The sequence below is a fragment of the Anomaloglossus baeobatrachus genome, chromosome 1, assembly GCF_048569485.1.
Source record: "Anomaloglossus baeobatrachus isolate aAnoBae1 chromosome 1, aAnoBae1.hap1, whole genome shotgun sequence".
Lineage (NCBI taxonomy): Eukaryota > Metazoa > Chordata > Amphibia > Anura > Aromobatidae > Anomaloglossus > Anomaloglossus baeobatrachus.
The window spans coordinates 264,581,205-264,595,550 of NC_134353.1; the positions used below are offsets into that span (position 1 = coordinate 264,581,205).

The 14,346-nt window shown below is 40.6% G+C and overlaps 1 protein-coding gene across 2 annotated transcripts in view; it reads left to right on the forward strand.

The window, feature by feature from the left end:
* Window positions 1-14,346, forward strand: part of ALPK1 (alpha kinase 1) — a 256,482-nt gene that overhangs the window by 199,498 nt on the left and 42,638 nt on the right. For both annotated transcript variants that reach the window (XM_075349404.1, XM_075349413.1), the window contains exons 6-10: window positions 4,355-4,414; window positions 7,635-7,721; window positions 9,717-9,793; window positions 13,269-13,364; window positions 13,570-13,674. In XM_075349404.1, the coding sequence (XP_075205519.1) occupies window positions 4,355-4,414; window positions 7,635-7,721; window positions 9,717-9,793; window positions 13,269-13,364; window positions 13,570-13,674 (425 nt within the window). The remainder of the gene's footprint in view (window positions 1-4,354; window positions 4,415-7,634; window positions 7,722-9,716; window positions 9,794-13,268; window positions 13,365-13,569; window positions 13,675-14,346) is intronic.

The following is a 14,346-nucleotide window of genomic DNA, read 5'->3' on the forward strand; positions in this document are numbered from 1 at the left end:
ATGCCTCAGCCCCTCTGATTGCCTCCAGTCTTTGAATGGCAGGTCACTACTGAGATTTCAAATAGAAGAGGCAGGTCAATCACAGACAGGGAGGAGGAAACTCAGTGTACAGTCTGGCCACTGAGCACCAAAATATAATTAGCAAAGAACTTTAACTGATGATTAAACAAGAACAGCAAAGTGCAATTACAGCCATGTCTTCACTTTATATAACAAAATTGTGCTGGCAGGATCTCTTTAACAAGAAAGTTTCTTCTTAATTATTTTATTTATTTTACTGGCTTATATAAAACCATTATTTTCCACAGCACTTTACAGACAGCTCACTATCTAAAATGTCTACCAGTATGTCTTTGGAGTGTGGGTGAAAACCAAAGTACCTGGAGAAAACCCAGGCAAACACAGAGAGAACAGACAAATTCCATGAAGATGTTGTCCTTGATGTGATTTGAACCTTAGTGATACAAAGCAACAGTACTGGCCACTGATCTACCATGTTGCCCTATACATCAGATAATTGTCATCCAAAAGATCTTTGGTTGACAATTTACACCTTCACTCCACTTCTGGTCCTTAACACTATGAAATATCTCTGGTTTTACAAATAATATATAGTATGTATCACTGGCGGACTTTGACAGAAGGGGATCCTTGTGCAAGAACAATCTATGGGTCCTTTGTACTCCATTAGATCATATTAATGCACAATTCCACCTGCTTTAAAAGTGAAAATGGGCTCCCTTACCTCTTAAGGTCCAGTCACACTAAGCAACTTACCAGCGATCCCAACAACGATAGGGATCGCTGGTAAGTTGCTAGGAGGTTGCTGGTGAGCTGTCACACTGCGACGCTCCAGCGATCCCACCAGCAACCTGACCTGGCAGGGATCGCTGGAGCGTGGCTACACGAGTTGCTGGTGAGCTCACCAGCAACCAGTGACCAGCCCCCAGTCTCCTAGTTACAGCACACATCAGGTTAATTAACCCGATGTGTGCTGCAGCTAAATGTGCACAGAGCAGGGAGCAGCGCACAATGCTTAGCGCTGGCTCCTTGCTCTCCTAGTTACAGCACACATCGGGTTAATTACCTGATGTGTGCTGCAGCTAAATGTGCACAGAGCAGGGAGCAGCGCACACTGCTTAGTGCTGGCTCCTTGCTCTCCTAGTTACAGCACACATCGGGTTAATTACCTGATGTGTGCTGCAGCTACATGTGCACAGAGCAGGAGCCGGCACTGACAGTGAGAGCGGAGGAGGCTGGTATCAAAGGTAAATATCGGGTAACCAAGGACAGGGCTTCTTGGTTACCCGATGTTTACATTGGTTACCAGCCTCAGCAGAAGCTGGCTCCCTGCTCACTGCACATTAGTTGTTGCTGTCTCGCTGTCACACACAGCGATCTGTGCTTCACAGCGGGACAGCAACAACTAAAAAATGGCCCAGGACATTCAGCAACAACCAACGACCTCACAGCAGGGGCCAGGTTGTTGCTGGATGTCACACACAGCAACATCGCTAGCAACGTCACAAAAGTTGTTCGTTACCAGCGATGTTGCTAGCGATGTTGCTTAGTGTGACGGGGCCTTTAGGCTCATTTGCAGGTTGCACCAATAATATGTCCACCTGTCCACCTTGGTATATATATATGTAGAATGTACCCAGTGACAAAAAACACTGCCCCACTAGGATTCCTGATAGGGAGCTGGCTCGGAATTTCAGTGTATTCATAGGTTAGCCAAAGGAGCATGCGAACGCTGAGACTGGACGCTCCTGTGTGAAGGCAAAAAGTGGTATTAAAAGTGCCTGGTTTTGCACCAAAAGTAAAAGTTCAAACAGAAGTCCTTTTCTGGTGCTCACAGAAGAAAGTAGAGTGAGCTTCAGGGGACAGTGGAAATAACAGTCTGTGAAATGTGTAGAATTGCCACAATATGGAAACTAAAGCAAGAGGAGACTGCAGGAAGAGCATGAAGATTGGTAAGGGCTCAAGATATGGCTGATAAGCCAGAGAGTCTGAGCCACTGGGTCAAAATAGTATTATGGTAGTAGCGTAGTGTGGCCTGGGCAATGGAATTGCAGTAACATTTGTGTGTCGCCCAGGGTTATGGGGTACTCAGTCCCGGGAGGTGTGTAACTGAGGAATATCACTTTGGTGACCGTTGCCCGGTCGCGTGCCCTAGGTGCTTTTTTAAAAGGGGAATATTTACAGGGGATGGTTGAATAAAGTTTATACGTGACGCCACTTGCGGTTGTGCGGCTATGTAGATGGAGCCGCCGCTGCACAGTTCCCGCTGCTGGGGCTGGTGTTAATGGCAGCCTGAATGTTAGGCATGTCAGTGAGGTCCTTGATGGTCCCCTCACTGTGCAGGTGTTATCAGGTCTGCCTGGAGCTTTTGCCTGACCTATGGTCCTGTACCCCGTTGGTGCGTAGTTCCTGGAGTACTCCACCGTACTCCACCGGCAACCAACCACCTGGGCCCTCAGGTCACTGTTCACTCCTGTCAGCACGTCTCCTCACTTGCACTGTCTCCTCTAGACTGTCTGACTGTCCACTGTCTGCTCCTCCCACCTGGTTGTCTAGTGGACTGGAGTGGCTCCACCTCTAGGTGGCCATCTATTGATCCGACCCTAGCCTTGCACTTCTATGGGGGATTGTTGGGGAAAACTGGGATTACCTGGAGTGTTTATGTGTTACCGGCACTGGTCTTCTGGCTCCCTAGGGGGTAGGCCCTGCATCCTGGTGGGGATGCAGTACCTTGTAGCACCCTCATGGTTTCAGGGGCACTACATTTGCATTCATCAGTTTATATCAGCTGCACCAAAGATCTAGCAGAGTGGCAAGACTAAACCCATCTACAGCTCTGCTGCATTACATAAATATTTCAGGCAGTACTCTCAGTATACCCAATTGCTCCTACATCCAAATTCCTGTTAAGATATCACAACTTTCCAGTTGTTTTCTGGTAGGAATGGGGCTGCCATCAGTATTTTAGGCATTACTTGTTTATGAGGGGATCCCTGAATTTTAGTAAGATTCTTCAACAATCTAATATCTGTGATGGCTAGAAAGTAGATTTGTGACTGAAGACTGACGTTTGGGAATACAGGGTTCCAAAAGGATGGATTTTTCATTGTTTTGTCTTCAGTGAGGTTAAGTAGCACCAGAGATGTCTTTCAACCACCTATTATGTTTACTCCTTTATCCAAACAATAAAAAAAAATGGATATGTATGTGTGAGGGGGTAAAGGAAGTATTTAGTAGTAGGGATAATCTTATAGCCCAATTTTTCCTCTTAGGCCATGTGCACATTGAGTATTTAGTGAGGTTTTTTTTACCTCTTTATTTGGAAGCCAAAACCAGGAATGGAACAGTCAGAGGAAAAGTATAATAGAAACACGGCACCACTTCTGTATTTTTACCCACTAGTTGTTTTGGCTTACAAATACTGTGTTAAAAAAACTCACCAAATAATAATATTTATTCATTTAATAATATTTATTCATTTATATAGCGCTATTAATTCCATAGCATTTTACATGCATAACATGTGCATGTGGCCTTAGGGGGCACTTTGCACACTACGACTTCGCAGGTGCGATGTCAGTGGGGTCAAATCGAAAGTGACGCACATCCGGCATTGCTGTCGACATTGTAGTGTGTAAAGCATTTTTGATACGATTAACGAGCACAAAAGCGTCGTAATCGTATCATCGGTGTAGCGCCGGACATTCCCATGATTTGGGAAAGACCGATGTTCCGATGTTGTTCCTCGTTCCTGCGGCAGTATACATCGCTAGCGGGGAACATCTCCTACCATCGTCCCGGCCAGCTATGCGGAAGGAAGGAGATGGACGGGATGTTTACATCCCGCTCATCTCCGCCCCTCCGCTTCTATTGGCCGCCTGCCGTGTGACGTCGCTATGACGCCACACAACCCACCCCCTTAGGAAGGAGGCGGTTCGCCGGCCAGAGCGACGTCGCAGGGCAGGTGAGTGCATGTGAAGCTGCCGTAGCGATAATGTTCGCTACGGCAGCTATCACCATGATATCGCAGCTGTGACGGGGGCGGGGACTATCGCGCTCGGCATCGCAGCATCGGCTTGCAATATCATAGTGTGCAAAGGGCCCCTAAAAGTCTTTGGCGATTCAGGATTTGTGCATTATAATAATTAGAATTAGGCACACGAACAATTCTCGGAGATTGTTGTATGGTTGCTTTGGCACCCAACATGTTTCTCTCCATCCGTCCTAGATCTGAAGAGAACAATTGGAGACATTTTAATGTGTACATTGAAGAAAAAGAATATATATTTTTATGGTCATGATATGTTTAATGAGTTTAGTTTGATTTTCACAGGAAAACTTTTGAAAGCAGAATATATATTAAGCAGTTTGATAAGCAACAATGGAGCAACAGGTAAGTGTATGGTAACAGTAAAGCAGAGGCGAATCTAGGTTGTCCTGCAGCTGGGGCAAAAAAGCATAAGCGATTTGAGTAGTAGTCATGTGACTGATCATATGCAATCTGCATACTCACAGTCTCCTGCATACTCAGTCTCCTACCAACTAGCTTTTTTTCCTAATTTTCTCAATGTTCAGTGAAAAACTACAGTCTCTGATTCAGTAAGTATGAAAATTGCACACGATCAGTCATGTGATGACCACTAGAATCAACAAGCAGAGCGGATCCTAAAACTAGGGTAACGCAAGAATATAAAATAATTGGTACTACTTTCATTCAGAGAAGTGGTACGATTTTTTTCTCACTTCTCATCCATGTACAATCTGTTTTATTTTTTTTTACTCAGCAGCTATTAATCATTTACAGGACCATTTACAGTTTCCTATCCTACAGATTTGTAATGTATATGTAGAAATTGGATGCTATACTCTGGCGTCATATGGCATTTTTTTCACAGACTGATCGTCAATGAAAAAAATGATCATCAGCACTGCTCTATCTAATAACATTGGTCTGCTCAAAAATTAGATAGAAATTGTGCGAGCCCTAACAGTGACATTTTTACACACTGTATGGACTTGGCAAGCTACAGTGTTTGATTTTAAAATGTGCATTTGTACCGCCCCGTGCTCCGGTTTCCGAGTCGGTTCCCCGAGTCGGTAACGGCGGGCCACTACCCTGTCCCGGTCCACCACGGTTCCACCGAGCCGTCTTCCTGGCTCCTGCAGACGGAGACCGCCATCTGCCTCCTAGCCAGCAGTACCAGGGCTCCTACCCTGGCACCAGTTCAGTTTGGGTCCTTCCTCTGCTGGAGCTGCACACAGCTCCCGCCCACACACCTCTCCACTTGACCTCTAGACTTGAACTCTAGAACAGAACTAAACTTTCCCACCCCAGGCTGTCTGAGACTCCTAGGTGGGCGTCTTCCAACCGCCTGGTTCCGCCCCCTGGTGTGTCCATCAAGCACTGGGGGAGGTGACTAGGGTTTTATGTGTTTGGCTGTGGCTGCTGTCACCTGTTAGGGAACGGTGTAATGCGGGGCCCTATCTATGACTACCTGGCCCGGCCAGGGCGTCACATATTCCTACCATAAATATAGATGTAGTAATTCTTAACATGTCAGATGGCACAATACTTTATTTACATAGCCATGTATCATGAAATCTGACAAGTTATGGATTGTTACATGTGTTCAGGATCAAAACCAATAGCAGTACAAGAAAACATAACCAGGGCCACCATCAGTATATAACTACAGCACCAGAGCTATCATTACATTAATGCATCACCAGAACCACCATCAGTACATGAATACATCACTGGAGCTACCATGAGTGCATGAATATATCAACAGAACCATCATCAGTTAATGAATACAGCACCAAGAGCACCATCAGTAAATGAATACACTTTATTAACATAGTCATGTATCACATTACATGAAATGTTCTGGATTGCTACATTTGCACAGCATCAGAACCAACATCAATATATGAATACAGCTTGAGAATCATCATTAGTACATGAATACGCTTTATTAGCATGGTCATGTATCTTGTTGACTAACAAGTTATGAGTTCCTACATGTGTACAGGATCAGAACCTATAAAAGTACAAGAATACATCATCAGTACATGAATACAACACTAAAACCTCCATGAGTACATGAATACAGCACCAGAACCATCATCAATATATGAATAAATCACCAGAACCACTATCATTACATTAATAAATCACCTGAAACACCATCTGTACATGAATACCACACCATAACTACCATCAAACCATTAATACATCACCTAAACCACAATCAATACATAAATACATCACCACAACCACCATAACCACCATCAGTACATGAATACAACACCAAAACCATTATCAACCAAAAGTATATCTACATGCTTACAATATCTAGGTGATTTCTGAAAAAAACCACACCCTATGATGTATGTTTGAAAACCATCATGGGTTCAAAGCATCATGAAATGTACTTGAACAGGCAAATTTGAAGAAGAATTAAGTGGTTGGGAAAATTTAAGCTCTTGAAGAAAAAACAAACATTTCAGCCACATCATTATTAAAAAAATATACAGGCATGTAGTTTTTCTTATCTTGATTTAACTTCATGCTTAACTTTATGAATGCCACTGTTGCTCTGTGTTTTTTTTAAATATCTATATTATAGTTATTTAGTTAATGTGGTTAAGAAAAAACAAACGTTCAAGTTCAACTGAGAATAGGAAATGGAAATGATATGAAATGAAAAAGGTTCCTTAATTGGTTATACAGACCTGTAATAACAAACCCCAAGAAAAGTGTAATAAAGGGCTTGTCCAGGTTTTGTACAAAAGGCTGCAGTCACGCTACGTGACTGCAGACTTGGGAATCTTTCTTTACAGCTTCTAAAACATGTGCTGTCATGATTTTATGGTGCTGGCGCAGGGAGTGTGCAGTCATGTGACAGCAAGTTTGCAAAATGCATACTCTGAGTCATATTCTGACTAGACATTCAAAGCCTCATTAATACAAGTGATGTGAGCGAGGACAAACACGTCTAGTCTGAATGTAGCTGGAAATTTGCATATTGTATTCTTGTTGTCACATGACCGCCCAGTCTCGTGGTTGGCACCGGAGAAGACTGACAGCACGAGCTGCGACGGTTCACAATTCAGCAGTCACATAGAACGATTGCAGACTTTCGTGCCAAACCTAAATAACTGTTTTAACAGGTTAATACTTACTATGTTAAGTAAAAACCAAAGAAATAAACAGCAATAAGTGCTGAAATTTTAAATACAATAGCATAATGCCATTATTGAAGTAACGTAAATAATAATATGCCAAATGGTAACTAACATTTGAACCTAGATCTCACATGTAAAGCACCATGGAATAAATAGCGCATAATAATAATAATAATAATAGATATGATATTGTTGGAGGGAGTTTCCAAAAGTTCTGTAAGAGTGCCCCATGCATATTGGTATATCCATATTAATAAATGATGAATTAAAGAACTTACATTGGGGATGGGAGGGAATCTATGATGGCTCCATTGTACTCACACTATTCGGCATCCAGAAATGTCATATTGGGAAGTATGTACAACACACAAATATACCAATTATTCACGTTATATTTTGTTTTTAATTTTGCCTTCAATAAACAGGAACGTGGAATTATTCTAAAGAGAGTGATCGACTTCTGGTTCAGTCTGTTTGCATACAGATACGAGGACAAATCCTGCAAAAATTAGGTGAAGAACTCCTGTAGAATCATTATAATATTGTTACAGCTTGACATTGAATGCGTAATTTTTAGCAACATTCAAGGCTGCCCTACTTTTTGTTTTTGTGTAATAAATATTTATTTTTAATATTTACAGTTTTTCTATACTTGGATTTTTATTTTCTTATTTACATGATATTTGCTCCAAAAAAAACGTAATGTGGGAAATTTAAAACTAAAAATGAATGACTAGTATAGTCTGCATGGATATAAATATAAGAAGAACTTGATATCAAAATAAAAGGTAATAGGAAGCATAAAATAAATAGAAATGTATAATTATTATTTTTCAGTTGGTCATCATTACTCTCAAAATCCTAATGAGACTCCTCAATAAAGGGACCCTCTTCAGTTGACTCAGAATACTTTTGTGGGATATTCTGCCAAACAACACATTTACCCCTTCTTGATTGTAACCAGCTTCACTATATAAACTTTAAGAGGACAACTCTCTGTGATGTAAAATACAGAATTCTAAGTTATGGATTAAGTTATGTATTCAGGGTTATATCTTGCGTCCCTGACATTTGCGTTCCACTTTACAAGTAATGTCCAACATGTCAATAACAGTATATTTTAATAACCAGCAAAATATACCTAGTAAAATGGCAAATTTGAAAGCTTGTTTGATACCTGCTTTAATGTCACGATACACCTATGTATATTACCTGAGATAAAATATGTCCCAGTTTCTTGTCAACTACAACAATTTATACCATTTCTTAATATTTGGTGAATATTTATAGAATTGTAGAAATGTTCTGAAGGGTTTTTTTGCCATTTTTTTAAATTCATAACACACTTCCCTCAATGCAAAAATAAATTAGGCCATTTGCTTCTCTTTCAATGCATATCAGAAGTCATGACACTGAGAAGAATCCACTGTACATCTAATCTAAGTGGTGCTCAACAAAACCTTCTAAGGCACAGTGGAGTCCTTCAGGGTTTCCTCGGGATTTGGGTGCTATAGAAGTTAACAAGCTTCATCAACTAATCTGCTTTGCTAACTTTATAATAACTAGAAGCATAAGCCCTTTGTTTTAGCTCTTAAAGAGGTTTTTCCGTTAAAACAAGTTATCACCTATTTGCACAGATTGGCAGAGAATTTTTATCCCTGATCCAAAATGGGACAATGTAATGCTGTGTCCCTGCACTACTTGCCTTCCTGCAGGGACACGCCCTGGCTCACCACTGCTGCCGTGTCCCTCCACGCTGCCTGGCATCCCTGCCTCTCCTTCATGTGGGTTCTCCTCCCTCGCCTCCTGGAGACTGTGCCCCTCTCTTAAAGGGCCAGCGCGCCACTCCCAAGAGGTGCCTTCCAGCCTATTGCTGAGAAGCACTGGGTATTTAGGGCAAGCTCCTACTAGGGAAGTTGCCTGTTCAACGTGCTAGTTTAGCTAGTAAGTGTCCAGTACTCCAGCTAGCTAATTGTCAGGTCCCCATGTCTGTCCCATCCAGTTGGCCCCTGTCCCGTTGGCTCTCATCCTGTTGGCCCCGGTCCTGTCTGGTCCATGCTAGTATCCGTGCCCATCCATCCCGGCAGTGCCGCCAGCCTCAGCCACCCCAGCGGCCCCTGCCCTGGGAGTAGCACCTGGTGTTCGCCTCGCGGTGGGTGCTTATTCAAGCCCCTCCCACTAAAAGGGCAGGCCTGGGGTCCCCCTGTGGTCCAGTGGGTCCACTTCTGCTCGCCACAGTATCACTGCCCAGTGGTGAGCGTGACACATGGTAGGTTTGACACCTGATTACCGCTCCATTCATTCCCTATGAGGCTTCTGTGCATTATTCTGTCAATCGGTGAAAGGTCCCAGCAGTCAGACCCCATCAATCCACAAGCTATCACCTCAGCTCTGGACAGGTGATAACTTGTTTTCACTGGACAAGCCCTACTTTACAGTATTGTAATTTATGCACCTATATATTTATTGTATGGCACTAATGAGAACATGCTTTTTTTGGATTGCAGGCATGTGGTACGAAGCAGCTGAGCTGATCTGGACCTCTATTGTTGGCTTTTTTGAACTCCCCATACCTGACAAAAAGGTAGCCTTTACTGTGTTATATTGAGCTATCCAGGATATTGGTCCTGTGATTGATGCTGTTATAGACAGATAATTCAGACTTTCTTTCATTCTGCAGCATCAGAAAAGAGGGAGCAGCTTGGTGCATTTTGTCTACCTCTATAATCCTTTCCTATTTTTAAAAACTAAAGTGATAGCTTTCGAGTGGGACACAAAGGCAAATATTTAATGACAGGCCAGTCTAAGGTGCAATCATACGGTTCTTTGCTCTCTCTGATAATGAGATGCAAGGAGGAAGTTTTAGCTTACTAAGTAATCTGTCTAATTACTGTTTTAAGTAATTGATTGATTATTATAGTCTCAAAAAGATGAAGCAGAAGGAAAGTACAAGGAAAATCTAATCCTTCGCTTTGCAGTGACAGTGTAAAACCAATTCCTTGCTCTAAGCAATCAAAGCAGAAAAAAGTGTGCTCAGATAACATTTGTTTTGTGTTTTTATATGTCAGTTATACATTCTTTTTATATATTGACAGTACTGTGCAGATGTTTTAGGCAGATGTTGGAAAAAATTGTATGCAAAGTGAGAATATTTTCAAAAATAGAAGGGTTAATAATTTATATAGGGTGGTCCAAAAGTAGGTGGACAGAAAATAACATTTATTTTGATTAATATATAACAATATATTTACTAACACAAGCATAACATTGACAATTAAATTTGATTCTGAACAATAATACAAAAGCCCTTAAATTTTATCAACGCAGGTGCTCAAACTGTTTTCCATTACAATTTGCACAGCTTTGAAGTCTGCCTCTTAAGCTTCGACAAACATTTTTGCACAAGTCTCTGGGTATTAATTTCTTGTAATGCATCTCTTATGTAATTTTTCAAATCAATGACACTTTTTGGTTTTCGACTATAAACTTTGTTCTTGAGTACTCCCCAAAAGAAAAAATCCATTGGGGTCAAGTCTGGTGAACGTGCCGGCCAATCAAGTGGGCCTCTTCGGCCAATCCTTTTATTAGGAAATGTTTCATCAAGATACTCGCGGACTACTCTTGAATAATGTGGAGGGGCCCCATCTTGTTGGAAATAAAGGTCATTTGAATTAGGCTGTTGCTGTAACTGGGGAACAACTTGATTCATTGGAATTTCGAGATACTTATCTCCTGTGACTGTTCCATCAAAAAATATTGGTCCTAAAACACCAAAACTTGAAATACCACAGCAAACATTAACACCAGGCTCATTTAGTTGTTGCTCTAATGTGAAATGCATCTTCTCATTATACCAGTAAATACAACTATGTCTGTTAATATGGCCAGATAAGTTGAAAGAAGCTTCATCACTCCACATAATGTTATCTAAAATTACTGGATTTTCTATAATTTCGTTAAGCATAATCTCACTAAAATGCAGCCGCCTGTCTGGATCATCCTCCAATAAACCATGAATTAGATGTGGACAATTAGCTTTCCACCCAATAGAATTCAGGATTCGCATGATAGAAGCTCGTGAAATTTCTAATTCTAAAGAGACTCTTCTGGTGGACTTTTTTGTTTCAGCAACAAGTTGTGTATTATTTTCTGTACAGGCTGTTTTCGGTCGACCAGTTTTTGGAGCATTAAGGATTGAGCCAGTGGCATCTAATTGGTCACAAATGCGGTAAATGGTTTGTCTCTTTGGGGCATGAATACCAAATGTTTCAACCCAATTTGCTCTAACGCTTTCAGCATTTTGAGATTTCCAATACTCTTTTAAAATCTATTTTCTTTGATCTGTATTTAAATTATTTGCCATTATGGGTTATCTGAATTATCTGAAAAGAAAACAGATTTGGGGGAGATTTAGCTGTGAAAACTGGATCTGTAAAACTTACTCAGTTACCCTTAGCACCCAATCAGATTCCACCTTTCATTTTCCAAAGAGTCTGTGAGGAATGAAAACTGAGTCAGTTTCACTTTACAATATGTTTGATAATTCTCCCCCTTCACAACCCTATTACACATACTGTCCACCTACTTTTGGACCAGCATATATATATATATATATATATATATATATATATATATATATATATATATATATATATATATATATATATATTATTTTTTTTCAAAAGCAAAGTGAATGAACAAGAGAAATCTAAATCAAATCAATATTTGGTCTGACCACCCTTTGTCTTCCCAACTGCATCAATTATTTTAGGTACACTTGCATGCAGTTTTTAACCCCTTATCTACAATAATGTACTGGCACTTAATATGCCGGCTTCCTGACTTTGATGAGGGCTCATACTCCAAGCCAGCATCTTCACCGACAGATGATGGCTGTAGTATTCAGCCATCATCTGCCTCTAAGCAGGAGCGTCATTTAACACGCGCTAATAGGGGTGTGTGTAATTCCATTCGCCCATTGGCATACCTGTGACATGATGGGCACTGATGGGTTCCCATTACAGCTGAGAGTCTGCTTCAGACCCCCTTGCCTGTTATTATGGTACTCCTGTGAAAACCAGCCTGTGGCTGGCATTCATAGACCATGATTGGATGATTGCAAGTTCAAGTACCCTAAGGGGAATAATAAATACAGTAAAGAGTGAAAGAGGGAAAAAATAAAGAAAATATAAACATTCAAATACCCCCATTTTCCCTCAATAAAAATTAAGAAAGAAAAAATTATTAAACAAAAAAATCTCCAAACAGTAGCTGGGTCACCGTGCTTTCTGCTAGATCCGAGTTGATGACACTACTAAACACTTTTCAATTTTTAAGGTAGGTAAGCATGTGACTCATCTGCTGCAATACGTTTCCTTGGCTGACTACTTCGTCTACGGTCCTCGATGTTACCCATTTCTTGGTGTCCTCAAAAGGGAGAAAAACAGACAGATACTTATCCATCATACCATAACATCAGGGAGGTGTCTGATTGGCTCCAAATTTATTCTGCAGCATAACAGCGCCAAACATACAGCCAATGTCATTTAGAACTATCTTGAGCATAAAGAAGAACAAGAAGACCTGGGAGTAATGATATGTTCCCCACACAGCCTTGAGCTCAATATCATGGAGTCAGGTGTCGGATTAAATGAAGAGACCAGAAGGATTTGCATTTGCTTACATTCACGGAAGATCTGTGGTTATTTCTCCAATATGTTTGGAACAATCTCCCTTCTGAGTTCCTTCAAAGTCTGAATTCAAGTATACCTAGAAGAAATGATGGTGTTATGAAGGGTAAGAGTGGTAACAACAAATATGAATTTCATTTAGATTTTGTATTTGTTCATTCACTTTTAATTTGGTTAATTGCTAAAAAAAAATTAACATTTTTATTTTTGAAAGCATTCTTACTTTGTAGCATTTTTTCCACACCTGCCTAAAACGTTTGCACAGTACTTACGGTATATTTTTGTATATATTTTTGTGATTTATTACTGTAACATTTATCATCTTTCTGTTCTTTAGTGCATCTTTCTGTTTGTGTCCTTTATTTTAAGGGTATTGCAACATCTCTTGGTATCTTAGCTGACATTTTTATATCGATGAGTGAGGATGACTACCAGAGGTTCAAAAACAGTACCCATGTGGGACTGGTAAGTGTTATATTATACATTTGACGTCTTATAATCTGATATATGTTTTCATGTGTTGCAGCGTTGCTTTGACAATGTTATATTTTTTCCTACAATACTTGTAATATCAAACCGCTCATATTGAATTGTATATTTAAATGTTAAATCTTGTTCAACAACAAGGGGTTATATAGACTTACCAGAACGTGTATATTTTCATTGACAGACTCTACTAGAAGAGCATCAACACAGATTACTGTCTGCAGCAGAAGCATGTAAACTAGCTGCAACCTTCAGTCTTTACACACCCCTGTTTGTCCTTACTAACCTAGTAAGTGATTCCTAGTTTAAATAAAAAATGTTAGTTTGTTGCTTGTCTGCACCCTAAAGAAGTATTTTCCTGTTTAATAACGCAAATAATAACATCCTGGGTTTCATATAATTGCTAAAATTATAGGCGAAGACATAGATATCACTAGTATACATCTTTATAGGGTCCCGTTTAAAAACAAAAAAAATTCTATATTAAAAGCAACTCTTTGTATTAGAAAGGAAATATGGGATATTGATATGTTTAATGTGTATACTGGGAGCTTTTCCCTGTGTTTGCTTTAAACAACAAACACAATGTGCACAGTACACTAACCTATTTAAAGGGAATCTGTCACCAGGATTTTGCTTTGTAAGCTGAGTACAACATGCTGCAAGAATTAAAAAAGAAAACAACATCTGTACTTCTGTTATCTGTATGCCAGCTATTGTTTACCTATATATACTAAAGGATTTATTGCGCTGTAACTAAAGCCCCTGTCACACACAGCGAGATCGCTTGCGAGATCGCTAGCGAGATCGTTCAAACGTCACAGGTTTTGTAATGTATCAGTGACCTCGCCAGCGATATCGCTATGTGTGACAAGCAGCAGCAAGCGGGCCCCAGCTGCGAGGTCGCTGATCGTTACAAAACGATCAGGACCATTTTTTGCTTGTTGGTCTCCCGCTGTGC